General features: G+C 39.6%; 2 protein-coding genes across 2 annotated transcripts; both read left to right on the top strand.

Annotated features, from left to right (window-relative positions):
* The first annotated feature begins 583 nt into the window (after positions 1 to 583).
* Positions 584 to 6,724, top strand: cops2 (COP9 signalosome subunit 2). Its single transcript, XM_074667252.1, has 13 exons — positions 584 to 800; positions 1,267 to 1,380; positions 1,755 to 1,832; positions 1,926 to 2,051; positions 2,170 to 2,259; positions 2,358 to 2,435; positions 2,614 to 2,788; positions 2,904 to 3,082; positions 3,172 to 3,224; positions 4,517 to 4,614; positions 4,714 to 4,796; positions 5,290 to 5,348; positions 6,148 to 6,724. The coding sequence occupies exons 1-13, from the start codon at positions 747 to 749 to the stop codon at positions 6,290 to 6,292; spliced, it is 1,332 nt and encodes a 443-aa protein (XP_074523353.1). The 5' UTR covers positions 584 to 746; the 3' UTR covers positions 6,293 to 6,724.
* Positions 6,725 to 7,312: 588 nt separating this feature from the next.
* secisbp2l (SECIS binding protein 2-like) lies at positions 7,313 to 23,723 on the top strand. Its single transcript, XM_074666710.1, has 18 exons — positions 7,313 to 7,571; positions 11,151 to 11,359; positions 12,634 to 12,961; positions 13,990 to 14,128; positions 14,715 to 14,938; positions 15,368 to 15,392; positions 15,491 to 15,606; positions 15,974 to 16,084; positions 16,194 to 16,304; positions 16,492 to 16,659; positions 16,788 to 16,929; positions 17,762 to 17,937; positions 18,073 to 18,205; positions 18,309 to 18,471; positions 19,213 to 19,433; positions 19,622 to 19,776; positions 19,864 to 20,083; positions 21,127 to 23,723. Exons 1-18 carry the CDS (start codon positions 7,551 to 7,553, stop codon positions 21,756 to 21,758), a joined length of 3,294 nt encoding a protein of 1,097 aa, XP_074522811.1. The 5' UTR covers positions 7,313 to 7,550; the 3' UTR covers positions 21,759 to 23,723.
* The last annotated feature ends 881 nt before the right edge of the window (positions 23,724 to 24,604 follow it).

A 24,604-nucleotide genomic window follows, 5' to 3' on the forward strand; every position in this document is an offset into this window, starting at 1 on the left:
AAACAGCTTGTCTAGGTCTTACTTATCTTGTTCTGTTTAATGTTTATCTTGTCATCCTCCTAAATCTCTGCCATTCTTTAATATGTCAAAACACTTTTTAAACTTTTGTTTTTCAAGGTGCTATGTCAATAGCTATAATTATTATTATTATTATTATTATTATTATTATTATTAAAATCAGTCTGAGAACATTTATGAGCACCCAGAATTTTTTTTAAAAAAAGTTATATATATATATATATATATATATATATATATATATATATATATATATATATATATATATATATATATATATATATATATATATATAATGTTTTCTTTTCTTTTTTTTTTGTAAACTATCATTTGCTTAGTATTGATGTAGAACATGGAAAAGTACTAATCTCAGTGTTAAGTGTTACTAAATGGAAATACTCACCTAAATTTAAAAAAAAAAAAAAGCCCTTGGGTTAATACTGACCTAAAGTAAAGTGGCACTTTTCTTGATTGCCTCCAAGATGTTTAAGCTACAGCAGTGCAATGAAACAACATAATAAAGAGGTCTGCATTAACCAAGACGTACTCGAATACTCGTACTCGTATTGAGTGTACCATGCGTCTGGGGTGATCTAACAGCGCCATCTTTGGACGGGATCAGGCCTGTGCTTCGTGCCACCCTGACACACCACCTCACTATCGCTGCAAAACACAGCACGGGCCAGGCTACTGACTGTCTCTGAATAAGAGCGCGGAAGAGCATCAAGATGTCGGACATGGAAGACGATTTCATGTGCGACGATGAAGAGGACTACGACCTGGTATTTACACCTGAAATTATCTCACCTGCGCTTTCATATTGACCGTTTGCCCGCTAACAGTGGAGAGCCGACAGTACGGGCTAGCTAATGTTAGCTGTTTAGTTAGCCTGTTGGCTAACACCAAGCTGACAGCGAATGACTAACACTAGCTCTTAAGTTAGCCCAAGATAGTTGGTTTCTTGATGCCTTGTAGCCCGACAGTATCATTAAATATAAACTAAGTTAGGTAGCAAGCTCATTGCTTTTAACTGGTTTATATTTTAGGCACGGAAGGCGTACCGGCCGGCTAGGTAGCAAGCACTGGCGTCGGCTAACGTAACGTTGGCTCAAGACTCATGTTTGCAGACTGAAACTCGGGAGCCATTCTTACCTCTGCACCAGCTAGCTAAGAGTTTTGACTATGTTTTATTTTCGAATGAGTGTGTATTTGAACTCCCCTTTAACATGATTCTGTGCTTCCATTAAGGAATACTCGGAAGACAGCAATTCAGAGCCAAATGTGGACCTGGAGAACCAGTACTACAACTCCAAAGCCTTGAAGGAGGATGACCCCAAAGCAGCACTTAGCAGTTTCCAGAAGGTGGAGTTGCACTCCATAACAAGTATCTGTTCTGTGGTGCAATTTTGTTATCAATTGGTTGTCAAATCAAAAGCACAATAATGTGTGTATTTATGTGTTTATTTTGAGATGGATTGTACAGCCAAACAGCTATACCAGAGTTAGCTATCAGCTAATCTACATCTGTAGTCCCTGGGCAAAAACAAAGTACATTACACTAAAGAAATCAATACAACTGTAGGAAATAGCCATACTACACATGTCTCTTATTTAAACTTCGACAAAACTGAGTGTACCACGAGCAACATGCCATAAAACAGTTATAAAACATTAAAAGAATTCAGGATTACAGACAAGAAATGATTATATACATCTCTTGGTTTCATATTGTTTAGGTGTTGGAACTTGAAGGAGAAAAAGGAGAATGGGGATTCAAAGCACTGAAACAGATGATCAAAATCAACTTCAAGCTGGTATGCACAGCAGCACACCTTACATTTAATTAACACATATCCTGATGATATTATATGTGACTGAATTTTATTTTCTGTCTCTCAACTGTGTAGACCAACTTTCCAGAGATGATGAACAGGTACAAACAGCTCCTTACGTACATCAGAAGTGCTGTCACCAGGAACTACTCAGAGAAGTCTATCAACTCCATACTGGACTATATTTCTACCTCCAAACAGGTATGGACAGAGAAAAAGCAGCAGATGTAAAATTAAATGTTAGGAATATGTATGTTATCAGTTGTTGATTTGCATCTCTAGGTGCTGTTTTTTATTAAATAGTATCTCCTATTACTAGATGGACTTGCTACAGGAGTTCTACGAAACCACGCTGGAGGCTTTGAAAGATGCAAAAAATGACAGACTATGGTTCAAAACTAACACAAAGGTATGCAAAGTCCCAACACTGTTTCATGTAGTATAATTTAATCATTTGATTGTGCAACAGGCACTCATGAATGCTCTTTTTATGTTCCCCTGTTGCAGTTGGGTAAGCTGTACTTGGAGAGGGAAGAGTATGGGAAATTGCAAAAGATCCTAAGGCAACTACATCAGTCATGTCAGGTACTTCAGCCATACAAACCTGAGATCATTTGTTGGTAGTATGATTACAGTTCTAAGAGAATAAATACATTTTTCTGATACTGTTTGAATGAGGCAGAAAATGTTATGTCAGTTGTGTCGTGTGTGCCTAAGTTGTAACATATTAAAGTGTTTTTGACCATCTTTATGTAAACTATAGACAGATGATGGAGAGGATGACCTAAAGAAAGGTACACAGCTGTTGGAGATCTATGCTCTGGAGATCCAGATGTACACAGCACAAAAAAACAACAAGAAATTGAAAGCCCTGTATGAGCAGTCGCTTCATATTAAATCTGCCATTCCTCACCCACTCATTATGGGGGTAATCAGAGGTATGTTTGTGTATATGCTTACTTTAAAAAATTGTTTTGACTTTTGAGCCAAATTGTCAACGTGGGCGTTTGATGCTGTGCGCTGGATGACCTGTGCTTTTTTGCTCTTGACCAGAGTGTGGTGGGAAGATGCATTTGAGAGAGGGTGAGTTTGAAAAAGCTCACACAGACTTCTTTGAGGCCTTTAAAAATTACGACGAGTCCGGAAGCCCCAGAAGGACGACATGTCTCAAGTACCTGGTCCTAGCTAATATGCTGATGAAGTCAGGAATAAACCCTTTTGACTCACAAGAGGTATGGAATTAATTAGTAATGTTTGTAATATTTGTTACCTGTACTTGCTGAGGCTTTGTATCAACAAGTTTTTTTTTTCCCTTATTAAGGCCAAACCATACAAAAACGACCCAGAGATCCTAGCAATGACTAACTTAGTAAGGTAAGCATTTATTTATATTTAAGGAAATTATGTTTATTTTTTCACAAAAAATTTAATTTCTTGTCCCACAGTACACACTTTTTATCTGGTGTTGGCTAACTCTATTGACATTGTACTTATCATCTGTATTTTATATCTGCACTATTTGACAGGCACAGCTTTACTGTGTAGTTCAACAAAAGTAGTGAGACCTTAGTTATTGCAGCGGGCAAACCCAACTGTCTCACAAATTTGTGAAGGACGCTAAAGTGAATTCATGGGAAATATTGAGAACAGATCAGATTTGATGAATTTTTTTGAGTTGTATTAAAATTTTCAGAAACTGGGACAAAGTAATGTGGTTTAACAGTTGGTTTTTATTGGTCTCATCACTGCATCGCTGTCCAGCTTAGTATTGTTGCACCAGATCAGACTCTTGATCAACAGGAAAACTAAATCCTTTATGACTAGATACTTGTATTGCAGTGTGAGGATCTTATAAAAGTGAACAAAGTTAAGAAATGATTTGCTTTGATTGCCACCCCTGCCTAACATAAAACTTAGTAAATGGAAAAGTACATTTTCCCAGAACCCAACCTTCATTAAGAGCCCGGTAGGTCTGTTCTTAACTTCCTCAGCACTGCTAGCAATATGTTTTTGACTTGACGTGTTCTTATCTGGTGTGAGTGATGAAAATGTTGAGGGCCAAAACTGTACCAACACACACAGTGCCATTAAGAAAACTGTGGCCTAATATTTCACATTGATAGTTATCTTTTAGATTTGGTTTGCTGTACTGGATGGCCCTCAATATTTTACTGTCCTTTTCCTCATAACCTGGTTCCTTGTATAGTCAGTCACATACATCCAAAGCTTCTCAATGTTTCCCTCAAATGTCAAGTTCCAACAGTTGTAACAGAGCACAACTGTCGTTAACATAATTGATATCAGTGGTGCCCTTTAAATTTTACCGTACATTTCCTGAACTGATGATAAGTATTGAATTTGACCGTTTCCTTTCTCAAGCTGTCTCAAGTTGTCTTTGGCTTCTTTGTTTTTTTTTCCTTTGTGTTCATGTTTTCATAAATAACATTAACTTTTTCAAATTACGCAGGATCTGTTCATATTTTTAACATTTTCATTGAATAAATAAGGAACTTAGAAATAACACCCCAAGCTGTCATAAGAATAGTGTTTACAAAAAGTCTTATATTTTTGGAATGAGACTGAGAACTGTCAGGATGAGGGTGTTTGTCACAGTCACAGTCACACAATGTATATCATATTATAACACTCACTGTTTTTCCTTCCAGCGCCTACCAGAACAATGACATCACTGAATTTGAGAAAATCTTGAAAACAAATCACAGTAACATAATGGACGACCCGTTCATAAGAGAGCACATAGAGGGTGAGTGGTGAACGTGACCTCAGTTCACGTGTTTCATGGATTGAAAAAAACATTCTTTTTTTTCCAAAGTGCCGCTGATCATGTGATGTTGTATTGCAGAGCTCCTGCGGAACATTAGAACTCAAGTACTTATCAAACTCATCAAACCGTACACAAGAATACACATCCCTTTCATTTCTAAGGTAAGTCAGTGGCCCAGAAATAGCTGCCTTGTGTAGTGGCTTTGTATCAGCTTTCTTTCCTCTCATCACATTTTGTTGAAATATGGTGACCAGGTGAACAAAACGCATTGTTGTTGAAGTGTTAACCTTTAGTCTTAATTGATAAGTGTTCATAACATATTGCTGCCATGTTACTGAAGTAAAGTTTATGTATTTAAGGCAGCTGCACAGCATCATCAATACACACAGCATAAGCACAAGTATCAGTGACATTTTTCTCATGTTGCAGTCAGATGACTGCTCTTACTAATGCTGATTTTCTGTGTTTCTTTATTTGATCATCAGTTTACATACTAGCATGAAAGATTTATTTCGTCAGTCTTTGGCAACATGTCAGTCAAAATAAATACTTTCAGTTCAGTACTGATGTCTGTGAATGCTTTAAAAGATGATTAACCACATCTTCCTCCATTGGTGTAGGTACGCGACATGATTGTTTCTATTCTTGTTTCAGGAGCTGAACATCGACGTGTGTGATGTGGAGAGTTTGCTGGTGCAGTGTATCTTGGACAAGTAAGATTTTCCTACACGTGTCTAAGAAGTAAAGCATAAAAATAGATTTGTTCTTGTAAATAGATGTGGTTCCTCATAGTTTGCATCCTTCTGCTCTTGAGAGAATCAGGTGGAATGAAATCCCAGTTTCACTCTTTTGCATTGTTGATTGTTGTTCTCTAGTTATGAATTGCATTTCCATAACCTTGCAAATAGCTCATTCTTAATACCTTACTGTCACTGTTGCCATCTTATTTAAGTTTTATTCTTAGATAATTGGTTTGAAATTAAATATTAAAGTAGATATTACTGCCTCACTTTTTATTTTGTTAATTTGGATCCCTTTCAGCTTCTTCCTGGTGTCCACTAATGCAAACAGGGTAGAGAATAAAAGTATAGATAAAAACGATTACATGCAATAGACTCAATTAAAAGCCAAAAAAATCACAACAAACCTATTATTAGGTGTAAATAATCACCCAGGTGTTCACTTAACTTTCATCTTATCAGCAACAAGCAGTGACAGCTTAAAATGACTTTTTACAGAAAAGGTGCACACAGTGCCTGAACGAAAACAGAAATTTGACTCATAATCAAATTGGACAAGATTTTTTCAATTATGGTCATATATTTGTGTTTATGTGGCTGCTGGGGCTTCAAACGTACACCAGTGAATTTGCAGTGTTTTTGTACTTCCACATTTGTGTCATGTCTTGAGACTTGAGTTTGCCCTTTGGCTTACTTGTTTTTTAGGGAATCACAAGTGTTTTAAACAAATGAAGTAGACTTTGGCTTATTCTCCTGCTCTTTTTTTTCACAGCACGATCCATGGGCGGATTGACCAAGTCAACCAGCTACTAGAACTGGATTACCAGAAGAGGGGAGGGGCTCGCTACACAGCTTTAGACAAATGGACAAATCAGCTGAATACTCTCAACCAAGCCATTGTTAGCAAGCTCACATGATGGCATGTTAAATCAAGAGACAAGGAAAATGGCATGTTTTAATACATCCATTAAGTATGCTACTGTGCTTCTTCAAGTATATCCTCTGAGACAAGATACACGGCACAGGTTTTGAGAATGCCACCAATTTGAAGACGACACCAGGAACCCTGAGAACGTGTTCAGAGTGTGATGTTTTGTCGTGATGAGAGGAAATCACTGACACTTTTTTTTTCATGTTCCCGATTGGCAGATCCTTCCATGTGCAACACAAAAATGCTTCAGTTGTTGAAAAAAGTCCAAATGTGTATGAAAACTTGTACACAGTATTTTAATGTATACTGTTGCCTGTTGGTAATAAACAGATTTCTCTCAGCACTATAAGGATTGAGCTGCCTTTGACTGGCTACAAAGTTTTAATTGTGTGATGGGCTACACCTTAAATAAAATGTTTTTAACTGTCATAAAAGAGACACAAGGAAATCTTTATTTTACCACAGTTTGAATACTTTCCTCTGCACACATGATACACTAAAATCTCAGTCCTTCCAACACTACTGTGGTTGCAGGTTACAGATACAAGAGACAGATAGCTGTGTGAAACTTGTTGCTTAAGAGTTTATCAGAGCATCAGTCCCTTTTTAACAAATGGATTAGCATGGGAACTTGAAAGAGTAGTCAAGTTATTCGCCCCTGTGGTATAGCCTTGTTGGAGTCCAAAATTAAACAACAACCCAAAATGTAATTTAAAAAAATGTTATAGAAACCAGAATGTATAAACTGACCCAAAAATGTAATGAAACCTAAAATGTACACTTTTGGGTTAGTTATTATGTTTTGGGTTTTACTTAAAATCATATTTCTGGATCAGCACTTTTGCTACATTATTGACCAGTTGTGACATTTCAGGGTTTGTTGCATTTTTTTTTATTATTACATTTTGGGTCAATTGTGATTTATTTATTCCCTTTTTACTTGCATTAATGAGCTTCCATAGACGTGCAATCTCTAGTGCGTGGATGCTTTCTGGACCTTCACGCTTTCCGTTTCAGGTGACTCCCATTTCCACACTGACAGCAGTTTGCTCACAAGCTAGTCTGTGGAGAGCACAGCGAGCTGACGCAGCAGCCTCTAGCAACAGTTAGCGGTTAGTGGAAACTGGGTGTGAGTCTCTCCTAGCCTTTGGTGATTATTATTTACAATGAAGAAATTAAAAGGGCACACATCCTGACATCCGCATTGTGGTCAATGACGGTCTCTGGCGGCGTCGGTGACTGACATGGACGCTAGTGACAATAAGGTACAATTTATTTTGTTGTTTGTCGTTTTGTTGGGGTCTAACCCATGGAACAAGGGCCCAAAAATTGCAGTCCCGTTTACATTTCAAAACGAGTGTCTAATCTGTTATTTCACCATTATGTGTGACGTTTCTTAAATTGTCGATTTAGGTCATTAGCTTTTCTAATAGCACGGAGGGTTTAGTCTTTCTGTTACAGTTACCTCATTTAGCTCGCAGGCTAACGAGAAAACAGCTAACGGGACCACAGCTCCTTTCCAAACAAAACGGATTGTGCATGTTTCGTCATTGCTCGCAATAAACATGTTTTACTGCTTTTTAAAATTTATCGTGTAAACATTTGAATGACAGCTTTTCTATTGTATAATCCCAGAAAGGCAGATTACTGTATAGTGTTAGCTCGACTGGCTATCGAAAGCTAAATACCTCAGCTGTCATTTGACGCCGCTTGTTATTTTAACACAATCCAGAGGCACAGAAAGGAGTAAATGTGTTATTATGATTTTAAAAAAGCAGACTAGGTGAGAGGTTTCAGTCAGGTAGGAGCGTGCGCATGTTGTGAGGAGAGGCGTAGAGGTTTCGTAGTTAGTGTTTGTCAATAAGAGGAGTTTCTGGTTCTTCTACATGTTTAGCATTCCTTTAAAGCTGATTGTAATGCAGAAAGTTTGGTTTGGCTGGGCTCTGGTTTTCAGTACGTAATGCCAAGTGGTTTGCACCCAAGAATAGAAATCATAGTCCCCTTTCGCTAAAAAGTAGCTTATTTTGATGAATAGTATTCCAGTCATTGTGAAAATCAGTAGTGTTTTGTTAAATGAATCCCGTTCAACATTGAGCACATATGATATTCTTCCTTCAAAGCCCATCCTGCTTCCAAAACACAAACATATCCAATCTTTCTGTGTAAGAGCAACTGGCGTGCCACTAACACAAACAGAGGCTTTTGAGATCTGTTGCCTGAGTGTGATCACTACAAGGTTTGTCATCCCCAATGAATGCACATCTGGATCTGACCTCATTGCCTTCTTGACAATCACAGCTATTCTCACTCACCCTCTCAACCACAACACTCCTCTACACAAAGACACATGGTTGAATCAATAGACAGATCCTTTCAGTGGCTTTGTTTTCCTTCACAGCTCTTTCTGAACTAGCTGGAAACTCTACTTCTGTCCAGAGTTTGAGTTTCTCCACACCAGTGCAGAAGGCCTCCATACTATAGCTTGCTGTGTAATTAGCTTATCCTGTACCACTGTCCCTTCTCTATCCTCTCAAACTTAATCCTATAACTGCTCTCTATCCACTATACTGTACCATCATACAGGTTGTGTAGTCGTAAATCCTTATGGCTTTAGCATGAAAACTGCTGCGCACCGACGCAGAACAGGATCCAAACACCATGACTATATTGAGATAGGATGGGATGTGAACATTACCTCAAGAAAAGTGAGAGAGCCTCCCACAGACAGTAGCAGTGGGAGACAATAGCTGTCTGTTTGACATCCACTCGTTGCACTGATACTCTATTCATGTATCCGACCACTGTTTCAGAGATTTGAGGGGGTGTCTTTGTACTCTCTGAACCCTGTCAACTCTACTCATCCTTTGCAAAAGACACTGGATTATCTTAATGGGACCTCTTGGACAGAGCTGCCACCCCGGGTTTGAATCAGGACAAGAAATTAGTTCAAGCCACCAGCCAAATTCTGGAAAAATATTTTAGGGGCTGAAAGATCTCTGACACAAAACAATGACTGACGAATGAGATAGTGATGAATTTGGACATTTATCTCCGGCCAGATTAATCATTGTCACATTTCAAAAATTTACAAATCACTGAACCAGCACTACTGAGATGTCAAATTTGAGAGAGGTTGAAAAAGATACTGCTTGACAGTAATGACAAACAAAAGTGAATGATAGCAAAAAGGTTGTGCTTCTGATCAGTTCTTGGAATTATTATTATTTTTCCATCAAAGTAACAGCTTCATAAAATTTTGAGCCAACATGTCTCTTTATAAAAATGTTGAATGTTTAATTATTTAGGAAGATTATAGTAGTGATGAAAATAAAAAACTGGGCATCATGGTACTTGATGTCATTACTACATGTTTTTCCTTTCTGAAGCGGCAGATTGAGCTTTAGCATACTTGCCTGAGTCAATCCTGAGACGATCACCGAATGCCCCAGACTCATTACCTTTGGCCTTTCTGTGGCCTGTTGTACTATGTCTCAGCAGCAGCAGACTGACTGATGGCTTCAAAGACATGCAGATATGCAAAGCAACAGTTTTGCCTTAAATGTAATTGGGACGTCTTTTCCTGTGTAAGCTGCATATCGTTACATGAATGGCTGATTGAGCAACTATCTTGATTTAAGACAGTTGGTTAAGGACAAATTGATTCCTTGAGTCCATGATTGAGAAATAAGCCTAAGTATATATCTTACAAGAAGTGCTTGTTGTTTGTCCCTGGGTAACAGAAAAAAAATGTAAAAACAAAACAAAAAAATGTTTTTTTTCTTCTCTGTATATTACTGTAATCAGTAAAGGATTTGGGAGAAATATACAATACAGATAATTCAAATAAAGATAAAGTCAATCAATGTAAAATTTACAGCAACGTTTTACAGTGTACATCATATGTCTATCACTATTTAATTCATTTGGATCTTGAATTTTTCCATCAAAGCTTATCAGTTTATAGCCAAGATTCTTGGGATTAAGTTTTTCCTAAAACAAACCATAAACTCCTTTTTACAGTTTAAGATACTAACATTTACATTATTAGAGAATATATCAACAGGATGCTGGTCATCATTAAATTCTTAACATCTGTTTAAGCTGTAGATTTCTTTGACACATCAAAAATGAGCGTCAGGATTGCTAGAGACCATTTTTACACCTCTTTGAGATCACTTGGCAGTGGGAGTGTACAACTTCTTTGAACAAAAGCGTTTATGTCCACATGCTGAGGCCTGATAACTTGTTTTATAGCTGGTTCTAGACGCTTGATACTGTAAACAAAGCAGAACAGAATGAGGAAATGCAGCGTTCAGCTGTGATAGCAACTAAATAGATGAAAGGTTGGTTAGTCATGCAGATAGGTGACGTGCAGTTCAGCCTCTGTCCTATTTTTAGTATTAAAGTTAATCATTGAAAAACTATAGAGCAGAAATCTTTTTAGCAATATCCCTCAAGGAGTTTTGAGAAGTTGTCATTAGCCCTGTCATTTTTCATCCTTAGAATGATAGAGAGTGAGAAAATTAACAAGTTTTTTGAGTCAAGTCACGTTATAAAAGAACATTGCCAAGGTTACATGGCTGTTTGGTCGATTGTTGACTCTGCCTCACAACTATCCCGCTTTATAGGTGTAAGGTGGTAATAACAGACATACAATAGTTTGATTACTTTCACCATGTAGACACTATAAAAATACTTTGACAGTAACAATTTAATCTGAGCTGTCAGAGATAATTCTGCTCTCAGGTGTTGATTGTTTCTCTCACTCAGATGTGTCATGTAGTTAATTGGCTACTGCTGCTTCTCAGTGTAACAGAAATGTCTTGTCCTCTCTCTTTGTGCAGGATGTGAAGCTTTCAGCCGAAGTGGAACCGTTCATCCCACAGAAGAAAGGTCTCGAAGGATCCTTAGTCAGCATGAGTCTTTCTGGAGATGCAGGTGGAGGAGGCGGGGGTGGAGGTCTAGGGGGAGGGGGCGGAGGGGTGGAAACCACTCCTATACCGAGCTACCTCATCACCTGTTACCCCTTCGTCCAGGAGAACCAACCCAACAGGTACTTTTAGTCTTGTAGAGTGGATTTTTTAGACTTCAGTCATTTAACTCCTAATGGATAGTTAAAGAGTTTTGGAGTCTTTTTTTTTTCACAAGCTGTCAGTAATGAAATACTTCACTATCCTGGTGCATTGTGGTTTTTTTGATGATCTATGAACTGCCCAGTAACAGTTTGCCCCTCTTTTGAACTTTTTTCTATTTTCAACACAACTCATTCACCACACTGTTTATTATAATGAGAAGAGAACACCATGTCCCTGACGTTGAGCTCCATAAAAGAGATCTGGATCAGATCCTTTAAACAGTGCATGGAGCAGGACCCATTAGATGCTGTGTAGTTTAGGACTGCTTAATTATGAATGGAAACCTCCCCAGAGTTCCACAGTGTGTGTGGAACCACCGTCTATGTTTCCAGTGACTCTCTCTTTGTCCATAGTGATCTGCTGTATCCTGCACACATCCGTTCCTTTGTTTCCTTTCCCCGCTATTTGAATGCAAGGAAATGCACACTGACTGTGAAAATATCATCTGGATCCTTATCAACGTCTCCGCAAACCATGTGCACGCCCCCAACAAAGCAAGCAGCAGACAAATCATCAGACTGACACTGGAGATAATAGCCTGACATCACACTCTTTTGAGATGTTGTCTTTCAGAATCAGCTCAAGCTTTAATAGAATGATAGAAACATTGCTCTGTAACAGGGTTTGATGCACTCTATATTTACTGTGAATACTACACCACCTACCTCTTGTATATAAAGCTGCTTGTTATATAACTTACATGAACGGCACCCTTTGCACTCTTCACTGTTGTCTTGCCGCCTGAAAATTCTGTACAACTTTACAAAGAACTTAAGTGTTTGTGTTATCTAATCAACCTGGTTTCACACCCACATTTGTGTATTTTATTTGCAGTGCTACACTGAAGTCCTTTTCCTGCACCTATACTTATACTTGAACAGTGTTGACAGTTTAATTTTCACATAGTAATGCATCTTACGGTGTGACACATTTTAAACAGTCCTACAAATTGAATTTTTATGAAAGATTCCAAGAGAGTGGATACGATTTTTTATTTTTAAACTTCTTCTGCTCCATCAGAATAGAAGCTTGCACAACTTATAACTTCCTGATTTCAAGATTTCTTTTTGTGGTTTACAGTGGTGTTTTGCATTTTATCCATTTGTGAAGGGTTATCATTCTGTAGGTATTGTGGAATATCCGTTGAAACAATTCAATAAAAGCTATTTAACACGTGTCCTCTGCTTTTCAGGCAACATCCCATGTATAATGGAGGAGAACTGCGCTGGCAGCAGCCTAACCCCAGCCCTGGTGGTTCATACCTGGCCTACCCAATCCTGTCGTCCCCCCAGCCTCCCGTCTCCAATGACTACGCTTATTACCAGATTATGCCTGCTCCGTGCCCACCTGTGATGGGCTTCTACCAGCCCTTCCCTGGCACTTATGCAGGTCCAGTGCAAGCCGAAGTGGTCAACCCCGTCTCTGCAGATATTAGTGAGAGACCACTTCCCCTGGGGCCAGCGTACGGCATAGCCAGTCAGAGAGGGAGAGGCATGGTGCGGCCTAATCTCCTCCCAAAGGTACACAGTGACATCACATTGATGTCATATGTTGTCTGTAGCCAAGGTTATAATAGTTTTGGATTTGTCATTATAGTTTAGTTTTAGTTAGTTTTGACATTTTATTTTCCATTACAGTTTATTTTTAATTAGTTCTAGAGCGGGCATTCTAGTTTTTATTTAGTTTAGATTTTTGCAACAAGGCTTAGTTTTAGTTTAGTTTTAGTTTTTTCATACCTTATTAACCAGGTGCAGGATTCAAAAAGGTCTGAGTAAATATTTTGTAATAGTTTATTTTTTGAAGTCCAACATAGTGCTCACTGCTCAGTCAATGCTGATACCGAAATGTTGGCTGCTGCCTTAAACACATGAAAATAATATAAACTTAGTATAAAAAATATAAGCATAAATTATACAAAATTATGTTGACATAAATTACATAAAAATAATAAAAACATAAATTATAAAAAAAAACAATATAATATGAGCTTCAATAAATAAAAACTTGGACTCTGTAACAATAAAGGCAGCCTCAAATACAATAAAGACTTGGACTCTGTAACAATGAAACTATTACAGATGCGCTTATTCATTGCTCCACTACGTTGCGTCGCAGCACAGCGCACAGCGCACAGCGCACAGCCAGTCAGTGCAGTAAACAAGCTCGTCCCAATACGCCGCTATGATGGTGCTGTGCGGCGCTGACAACTGCCTAAAACTGTCTAAAATTGGTTGGGAAAATGTGTCGAATTAATTTAAATCCTAAAGGCTATTGATATTGTCAAAAGCTGTAACTAAGGGAATTTTGTCTATAATTTTAGTTTGTTTCAGTTAGTTTTATGAACACAAGATACAGCTTTAGTTTACTTATCGTTTTTGTTTTCTTTTCTAGTTTTTATTAGTTTGAGTTAACTGCAATGTATTTTAAATTTTAGTTTTCTTTTTTAGTTTCGTTTTAGTTAACTATTATAACCTTGTCTTTAACACTTGAAAATGTCTCCACTAATCCTTAATGTAATGAACAATGCATGCCTTGGTTGCTTTGACAGCATCAGTTGGGTATGTGCCAGCCTCCAAGAGGCCGCCGACCTCCAACCAGGAGTGTAGCGGTACAGAAGGAAGTATGCACTTTGGGGCCTGATGGGAGGACAAAGACCGTCATGCTGGTGGATGCAGCTCAGCAGACAGGTAAGAATAATTAAGAAATAACCAAAAACAAATCTAGATCCTGTTGGGAAAAGTGTACATGAGTGAAAATGAATAAAAGGAACTCTGCCAACTGAAGATCAGAGGCCAGATAGTTGTGTCCCTGGGAAAACTTGCCAAGTGCATGACCAACATCAATACTTCTCTTTATTTCGGTAGATTAAAGGAAACTGAAGTTCAAAACATTCCAGACTTTGCTAAAGCAAGCTGCTTTGCATGCAAACAAGAATCTTTCCTGTCAGAGAAGAAAGATGTCACAATGCTGGGAAAAGCTGTCTGGTCTTACAGGTTGATGTCGATGATGATGCTTGCTAGGAGCTTCTCAAAGACCAGGAATGCAGAGTTTCCAGTTAGAGTGTTTAACATCCGTGCAGTTCTTGATGTAACCAGTGATGTTTATTATCTTGTCAAGCTTGAAAAAAAGTTTTTCTCCAAAGTACTCAGATGTGATTGATAAGATGTTGACTGAAAGACAACTTCATTTTAATGATCCTTTTACGTAACAATCGAGGTTAATGCCTGTGTAACAAGGACAGTCAGGTCTCAGTTTCTCCTTATTCTTTCCCAGATTTTCCGGGTGAAGTTTCAGGGCGAGGTGCTGCTGAGAGAGGTAGTCCGCTGCTGTGGAAGAATCGAACAAAACGAAGACGGGCGTCCCATCCTGGCGAAAGCTACAATGAGCAAGGCGCCAGTGAGGCAGACATAGACAGTGACAGCGGCTACTGCAGCCCCAAACATAACCAGGCGACTGGAGTGACACAGCGATCGTCAGAGAACACAGCAGCACCAGCAGTGAGTTGACGTTTTCCAAACAGCTCCAAACAGTTTGTTGTTCTTATAACCAGTATTATGAACCAGAGGAGTGGTGCTTGTTCAGCCTGTCTGAGAGAAGGTCAGAGTCCTTAAAAAATTGAGGCAAAGACAAAATAAATTTTAACAGCACACCATGAAGAAGGAAGGTGAATGTTTCATCATAGGTTTTAATACACCAGCAAGATGTAAGGACTCATCAAGCAGATTAGTTATGAAGAAATGTTACTTTTGAATGAACTTTCGTGCAGCATACTCTGTGCTGTGTGGTGGAATCATGGTTGCTTTGCTTGTGTAACACCTGAAGAAATATCTGTGGGTTTATCATGGTCCTTAAATAACCTCTGCTCAAAAATATGCCCCAGAAATTCTCAGGACTGTGTTTAATCTTTCTGTCTCTATGTTTATCAGGGCGTAGAAGCTGGAGTCATGACAGGTAAGTTTGAATAAACATGTAAAACTTTTTTTAAAAGTTTTTATTGTACCTGCAGTTTTTCACTGAACACATTTCTGATTTTCTGATTGTCTTTTTAGCTGGTACCTGGGTAAATGTAGCCTCTCAAGCTAACCCAAAGCCCTGGGGGGACAGAAATGGACAATTTTATAGAGCAGATCAGAGGAAGAATCCTGAACAGAGAAACTTCTCACAGGTACTGTTTGTCCCATTTTTTATTTTTTATTTTTGGCATGCTGCATGTCAAGGAAGTGACTTGAGGCTGAATGAAATAAGTTCTAGAGTAAAAACCTTTTTCTTATGAGTTATGATGATCCTTACTACTCCCTGCAGCAGACATGAGAGGTTCAGTGTCAGTAAATCTCCTCTCAGATTATGTGAGGAAGAATAACTTAGCATCACAGTGTTTTTTACTTAAGCAGGAGACATATGAGAAGAATTCTGTACAATGCTCTTGCTCTGTTCCATATTAGTCTCACTTCACTAAACCATGTCTGTGCAGAGGTAAAGCAGGTAAAAAAGTGTATTAATTACCTGTGGGGACATTTTTTACTCCTGTGCAGGATTTCCACAGTGGTTATCCAGGGCGTGTTCCTCAAAACCAGTCAGAGCAAAGGCTGCAGGCAGCGGTGGTCACTGGCAATGAGCTCACCCCAGAGCCTCTTTATTTTGAGGTGAGAGGAGGTTTGCATGTCTGTCCAAAGCAGAAATATCCTCATTGTAGTCATAAATATTTATTCCACATTTATTTTTGTGCTGAAATGTTTTTCATGTGATAATCAGGATGAAGATGAGTTCCCGGATCTCTCTACTGGAGGGGCTGGTCAACGTAGCACCAAGCAAGAACCTCCTCCAGCCCAGACGCACACACAACCAAAACTGCCAAAAAACCTGGTAAGAGACTCCTCTTGTTTGTGTCAAGATTACTATGCTGGTTTATTACTAGGTGTGTCATAACATTTTTCATATGTATCGTTAACATCATGAAACAATACGCCATTATTCTGACAACTTTTGTGTGAAATCTGAGGCTTAAAGCAGTTTAATAAAGACTAAGTTGTGTTTTCTTTTCATGCAACAGCTGGATAACCTACCAGAAAACTCCCCTATCAACATTGTGCAGACCCCTATTCCCATCACCACCTCTGTTCCCAAGAGGGCCAAGAGCCAGAGGAAGAAGGCTCTGGCTGCTGCTTGGGCCACTGCACAGGAGTACTCTGAGATCAGCATGGAACAAAAGAAACTGCAGGTATAAACATGCACTGAGCCTGCTGCTCATATAGACAGTCCTTACAACTGCCTGTCCTTTAATTAGTACGCTGAATTAAAGTTGTCGTTGGCTGATCCTTTATTTTCTCCTGTTCTGTTTTCAACCAGGAGGCTGTCACCAAAGCAGCAGGAAAGAAGAGTAAAACCTCTGTTGAGCTTGACCTGGGGGACATGCTGGCAGCTTTGGAAAAACATCAGCAGGCAATGAAGGCCAAGCAACTCACCAATACCAAGCCACTATCCTTCACAGGTATTGTCATTTATGAAGTTATCAGGAAAAAAACTTAACATGGGTTTTACTGTTTGATTCAACAAAGCTTCACTGTACACCAGTCAGCCATAACAACATGACCACTGAGTAGTAAAGTAAATAACATTTTGTATCTCTGAAACATGTATGACAGCAAGAGAACTTTTTATTCTTCAAGTCATTGTGTTCAAAGACTGGAGGATGTGTGCTGCTTTGGCAAAGATGACTGAGTTAGAGCATCTCCAAAAGCTGCAGCACTTGTTTGGGTGTTCCCAGTCTGCAAGAGTGATCCATCAGACGAGTTACTGGAGCTCAAAACTACCATAAAGGTCAACTCTGGTTTGCTTTGTATGGTACTGCAGACTGGTCCGGTCGCCGATATAGTTCAAAGTGTTGACTTTAGTCTCTGAGTTCTTGGTTTCTGAGTATTTATGCTGGAAGACTAAAAACAAACTATCCACCAAAAACTAAGAAAATGCATGGTGACTAAACTCTACAACTTCCAGGACTTAAGGGATCTGCTGCTGACATCTTGGTGCCAGATACCACAGTATACCTTCAGAGGTCATGTGGAGTCCATTTCTGGTTTGGTCAGGGCACTTTTTGTCACTGCACAGTATTAGGCAGGGGGTCACAGTATTACAGCTCATCTTCTTCTTCTTGCCCTGCCTCATGACATAGCTTTGCATTTCCTCTTTTGGCCGGATGTCCTCTGGCAGACATTTTTGTCTGACTTGTTTCTGTTAAGTAACCTGAATTGCTCCCCTGCTAAGAGATCAGATACTTGTACACACGCTGCATGAACACTAACTCCTCTTTTTTTTCTTTCCAGTTGGAACAACTACTCCATTCCACAGCTCATGCTCCACCAATGTGTCCTCCATGTTAAAGGGCCATCAGCAGACATTCTCAGCCCCACATAATTCTCTAGATTCTACTGCTCCTCGTGTTAAAAGAGGAAAGGAAAGAGAGATTCCCAAAGTGAAACGGCCAACAGCCCTGAAGAAGGTTAATGAGTTCTCCCAAGTTTTAATCATTTAAGAGAGGACAAAGGAAGATGTTTGCAGTAAGAAATAATATTTGTGCCTAAATATTTTTTTAAATGCTGCTTGTTTAAAGTTCTTTTTTTTGTTCTTTCTATAGATTATCCTGAAGGAGCGTGAAGGAAAGAAAGGAAAGACAAACGCAGAACAGGAGTCTTCAGGCCAGGAGGAGCCTGGGGATGAGAGTCTAAATTTATCAGATGATCTTCCAAGAGAGCCTGTCTCCCAAGAAGGTAAGGCGATCTATGATTTAAGAATGGGACATTGATGTTTTACATGCAGCAATTTTTCAATTTTATGTTTTCTTGTACTTATATCTGGCTGTTTGCTTTACAGAAAACGGGCTGAGTGTTCCCAGTGATGCGTCTCTCTCCCCGGCCAGTCAGAACTCGCCATACAGTATTACTCCTGTATCACAGGGTTCCCCTGCCAGCTCTGGTATTGGAAGTCCAATGGCTTCAAACGCCATAACAAAGATCCACAGCAGACGTTTCAGGGAGTAAGTACACACTCTTACCCCGGGTGAAGAGAGAACGATAACTATTCTACAGGAAAGACCTTTTGTAGGAATTCCAGAGACTGAAATTTGTCAAAAATGCACTTTGTGGTGACAAAAATGTTACAGAGCAAATACTTGTCCTACTCAGAATCACAAAGTCTTGGCTGGAAGAGTCATGAACGGGTGTTTTTAGGGGCGGGACTGTACAATAAAGAATTGTAGAGTATGGCACATTGTCCCCTCTCAGCAGAATGTATGCCAGCGGTCACAAACACAGCTTTGTCCCCCCGTGTCTTCTGCTTGTAGGCCTATTGTCCCAGCCCACCCTTCGCTGACAGATTTTGCATTTGAAGCCTCCTCCTCTAAGCTGTGACCTCAGGGTCGCTTTCCTCAGGCCACACGACGTCAGACTTCCGATCTGTATTTTATTAAACCAAGATGCCACTGGCAGTCTGAACACACTGCTATTCTTTGAGACACTGAAAGCTCCAGCATGAGACAGAAAATAGGTTTAGTTGTAGCCTAAATGGCAAGAAGTGAAACAGTGTTGTCATGAACATTCAGTGAGAGGAGCCTCAACAAAATTGGCATCATGAAACCCTAAAGCTGCTCAGTTTACTGTTGCGTACTGTTTCCCCTGCAAATTATCACAGTTGAGAGGCTGAAACCAGATAAAGTTCAGTTTTTTAAATTTCACAGCTAACCAGTGCTCCTCTCTGCCTCATATTTTTCCCTCTGCAGGTACTGTAATCAGGTGCTGAGTAAAGAGATAGATGAGAGTGTGACTCTGCTGCTACAAGAGCTGGTCCGCTTCCAGGAGAGGGTCTACCAAAAGGATCCCACCAAGGCTAAATCCAAACGCCGCCTGGTCATGGGTCTCAGAGAAGTCACCAAGCATATGAAACTACACAAGATAAAGTGTGTTATCATCTCCCCAAACTGTGAGAAGATCCAGGCCAAAGGTGATCAATGTTCCATTGTTTATGTTGTTTATGTCGCCCTCAAGTGGCAAAAAGAGTCAGCTGTTTGGTAAGGAGGGGAAACCCAAGAGAAAAAAGGAGAGAGCCTCAATATTTTTATATTTTGTCTGTATGGTAATTTCTTTAAACTGTTTGTACATTTGGGTCACTCTTCATTTCCTGTGCTGCAGGTGGTTTGGATGAAGCTTTGTATAATGTGATTGCCATGGCGAGGGAGCAGGAGATCCCGTTTGTTTTCGCCCTGGGCAGAAAAGCTCTGGGACGCTGTGTCAACAAACTTGTGCCTGTTAGTGTGGTTGGCATTTTCAACTATTCTGGAGCTGAGGTAAGGCAATTTCGCTTCACCTAAATGCGTTTATTTTTCTGTTCCCAGGGCTTTTTCTAAAAATCCCCCGTCTTCTCCTCCTCTCAGGGTCTCTTCAACCGTTTGGTGTCCCTCACAGAAGAGGCTAGGAAGGCCTATAAGGACATGGTGTCTGCTCTGGAGCAGGAGCAGGCCGAGGAGGCTCCGAAAAATGATAAGAAAGTCCCTCATCAGATGGGACACTATCGCAACCACTCAGCTGCCTCTGCTATCTCCTTCTGCTCCATCTTCTCTGAGCCAATCTCAGAGGTTAATGAGAAGGAGTACGGTAAGCTACTTTGTTTCAGGCTGTCTTCTTTCAGTCTGTGTCCTGATTTTTTAGGGCTTTCTTTACCAAGTAAGACGCAGAATGCAGTTTGAAAACTGGTATCTGTCTTTTATACTGATGCATCAGTTGCTAAAAATCCTTCACCTGCAGTTTTTGTTGTTTTGAGAGCTTGTTAACATGTTTACCAGACAATTTTCAGATTATTTCTGGTTATTCAGCTCCTGACATTTTCATACATAGGTTCGAAAAAGTTCTGTTACTGAATATGTACATGCTTTAATATTGTCCCTCTCTTATTTATTTATTGCACATACAAGAAATGAAACATGAAATGAACCATATGCAATGATTTGGTAAAAGATCAAAACAAAACTGAACAAAGCAGCAAATTAATGTCAGAAAATGTGCAGGAGGGATCAATAAAACCCATAGGGGCTCGTCGAGTGGCCCTCCTACAACCCTCCTATAACGAAATATACCTATACATTCCCACAAATATAATGCAGAAATTCAAACAAATAAAATTCAGTTAAACAATGTTAGCAAAAGAGTAATGGGAAGATGAAAAAAATTAGAAAAGAAGAAAAAGATTATAGTCGTGAAATGATTAATTGATCCAATAAAAACTGTGTGATTTGTTTCTTGAAAGACTTAAAACTGGTGATGTTTCTGATATGACTAGGTAAAATGTTTCAGTACATTGCTCTTAAAGATATTAGACAATTTGATGTCATTGAAAATCAGTTACCAAAATGAAACCATCTGTATTCTGTAGAATCTGTTATTGGCTTTATCAGACATCAGTTAACAGGGAACCTGATCTCAACATTTAAAAAGTCACAGGTGAAATTTGAGGATCCTGAGTTTAATCTTAGTCGAAGTTGTACAAAATCTTTATCAGCAGAAAAATTAAAGCTGCCTGATAAAACTAGCAGCAGAAAAAGGGCAAGAATACCTTGGAAATGTTGTTGAGTAGAGGTATGACAGTATTTTGATATGGAAGAGAAGAGGACAGAGGATAACACATCTGTGTATTTTTTCAGAGACCAATTGGAGAAGCATGGTGGAGTCTTCAGATGCTTTGGAGCCCATAGAGGCTGAGCCGAGCCGCCCCGCACCTTCCACAGCCCCCCAGAAAGACTCTGAGGCTGCTTCAGCCAGCAATAACAACGCTGTGCCCAGCTCCTCTGCTCCACAGCCCAGGGCGGCGCGTCCTGCACAGGGCACCGGGGAGAGGGAGGAGGTCAGGGTTGACGACCGGCTGGAGCTGGCCTCTCAGCAGAGCACAGAGACCGGCTCGTTGGACGGGAGCTGCAGGGGCCCGCTGAACTCCTCCATCACCTCCACCACCTCCACCCTGGTTCCTGGGATGCTAGAAGAAGCTGAAGAAGAGGAGGAGGAAGAGGAGGACTATACTCCTGAACCTATTTCTGTGGAGGTGCCCACCCTCAGCAGCCGCATTGAATCATGGGTGTCCAAAACCCTTGAGAACCTGCAGCTGGGAAAGAGCCAGGAGAGTACAGAAGAGGAGGAGGATGAGGAAGACGAGGAGGAGGATGAGGATGAAGAGGAGAGAAGGCAGAGTGAGGATGAGGAGGACCTTGATTCAGCGGACATCTCTGAGGCGATGGTGGAAGGTAAAGAGCAGGTGGAAGCTAAGAAGATCACAGGTTGATGTTCCCTCTGCTCTTCTGCTCTCACACACACTCATTCCCTGTCTCTCACACACATCCCTCTTCACAGCAGCCAGCAGCTTCTCTCCTTCATCTCTCACCCCCCACACCACATAATCTCAGGTATCCAACCAACTGACCAACAGAAACACACACCTTAGAGTAACTGACCAACTCACTGGGACAGCACACACCTAGCACGGTTTGAGGAAACGTAACACTTCTGGAGAACATCGCTCGTCTTTCACCTTTTCCCTCACTTCTTCGGCTAATAACCTGTTACACTTGAATTCAGAGGGAAGATTTTGATTCCCCTCCTCCACAGCTGAACTCTGTAAGAGTCAGGAACATTTTTGGGAGCAAGTGGTGACCTTTAGAAAATAAAAAGAGGTGGAAGGTTGGAACCTTTCAGCTCCCATCCTCCTTTATACAAAGCCCAGAAGGTTTACAACAAGTATTCATGTGTGTGTGCGTGTGCGTGTGTTTACAGGCACATTCTTTGCATTTATTTTGCTGTGTTCATTAGCTTTATCTTTGTAAATAATGTGTGTTTCCCTTTGTGTCCTGCTTGACTGCTCCACAAGGAAAAGAGAGACTTGACTTTCTTGATTCCTGCTCAGTTGGTTTTTCAGCTTTCCTCTCAGAATATTTTAGTGTCGGAGGTTTTTCTGTGTTCCTACCAAAACCACTCCCACCTGTGAGTCTTTAGAGTGTTTTTTATGTTTCATATAATACATGGCCCATTCTGTATATTCAGATGACTTAACTTCTAAGAAGCAAAAACAAGCTATGTGTATATAACCTTGTTCTACTCCATTATTAAAGGGTTTGTCATAATGATCTTACCAAGTGTGAAGCTACTTTAGGTTGTTTTCCTCTGACTGGAATCGTCTTGAGTTCCTGGATGTGCTTCATAAAAAAAGTGCCCCAGCTGTTTGTTCCACAATGAGGGGCTGTCACGCTCTTACCTGGCAGTGATTTAACACCACTTTTTTAAACGCCTTTGTGTCTACTTCCTCTTTGACAGCCTGTCTGTGCAGTGTACAGCATCAAGAAGAGAAACTAAAAACTGTAACAGGGTTCTTAGTCGTCGTTTTTACCAGTGTTGACTCATTTTAGTTATTAAAAAAACAAAACAAAACAATAATGCTCACATTTATGGAAAAGACAAGCAGGTGTTTACCAGCCAGTAATCATGAAGTTATACTGTACTCGAGTTTACATGAAGTCAGATATACATCGGGTGTTTTGGGCACTGAGCTGCAGCTGCCGGTCTGAATCTGTTCAGTGCAGCTGAGAGTCACCACTGAAGTCAGACAAGTTGTCTCACAGTCATGCACACACTAATGATAAACCTTTGTAAATACAAGTGTACAAAAGAGATTTTTCCATTGTATTTAAAATAAAAAAACAATCATCCTGTTCTTAAAGCCATTTGATAGTTTTAACATTTGAACAGTTGGAATCCATTTTTGATAATGGTATTTGATAGTGAATCATAGTGAGATCTCAGCCGCTCGATGCTGATGCAGTGTGTAAATGCAGTATGTCGGGCTGTATGCAATGTGAAGCCCTCACGTAGGAGGTGACGGTGTGCTCTGTATCATTCTTAGGAATCTGAATGTGTTTCTAGTCTGATAAAGATACTCTGAGGCTTTTTGTTGCTACGACTTCCATCAGTGTTTGAGATATGTTATTTGACAGCAAGTGTGTTTTTTGCACTATGTAAATACGTACTGGTAAAGGTCTTGTGACTAATGTGAACAAAATCAAAACAAAACAAAACAAAAAAACGGTTCAATGAAGTACTTTTTTCAGCGTGTCGTCTTTCTATGGATATTTAAGACCGTCTCTTTCAGACTGTACATCGCTAGCAACATTGTTAGAGGCTGTTTCTCATAATCCTGTTATTGCTCTTAACCTATATGAACTGATGATTAACATCATTAAAATGTTGTTTATGTAAACTCTTGGACTGATGCTTTATCTTGTGTTCTTTGTGTTCTAACTTGTGATTGATTTCCAAACAAAAAAGCCAAATTTATTCTGTTTTAAGGTCCCGAAATGTGAGGACTTAAATAGACATGCACCAATCGATCAGTGCGGATTTCCTTAATTTTGGGGTTTTCTGTGATCAGTGATTGACCCATCTTTGCACATGAAAATGATCTTATTGGGAAGGTCTGGCAGTCAGCCTTTGTTGCTTTTTGGTCTGAGACCTAAAACTGAGGACACTTTATTGGTTAAGTTATAACATAAAGATTTTATTGTTTCACAGGTGTTGTTCAATAGTTTTTAATAATCTAAGACTGGGAAATTAAAGGTATATGCTGTCAGTTGTAAGTATCGGTAGGTCAGGCATTTTAAAGATAAGTGCTCAGTGATCAGCCAGAAAATTGTGATCTGTGCACCCCTAGACTTTAATTATTTTCTCTCTTATACATTAAGGTAAAATTAAAACTTTGTGTTTTTGACTTCATTGAACAAAAAAATCAGTCTGAGTTACTTACATTGCATTCTGTAAAAATGTAGCAGATACATTTTAAACTGTTATTGAGACATTTCATGGAAGAGGAAGAGAGAAAGATTGTCCAATGAGGTTCATTTGGTTTTGCCTGGTATAACACAGGAAGACAATTCTTAGAACTAGACCAGTACGAATTTTTGGTTTTAATTTGACATGTTTGGCGATGAACATCCTACAGTTCCTCAGAAGGGTCTCATCAATCTATCAATCAATCAACTTTAATTTGTAAAAATTCACAAGGTGACCAAAGTGCAAAATTCAATACAATGAAAATTCAATACAGTACAGAAAAAATGGCACATGATGTTGTTGTGACTGCTC

The sequence above is a fragment of the Halichoeres trimaculatus genome, unplaced genomic scaffold, assembly GCF_033239565.1.
Source record: "Halichoeres trimaculatus isolate MK-OKI-2021-1 unplaced genomic scaffold, fHalTri1.1 fHalTri1_scaffold_3, whole genome shotgun sequence".
Classification (NCBI taxonomy): domain Eukaryota; kingdom Metazoa; phylum Chordata; class Actinopteri; order Labriformes; family Labridae; genus Halichoeres; species Halichoeres trimaculatus.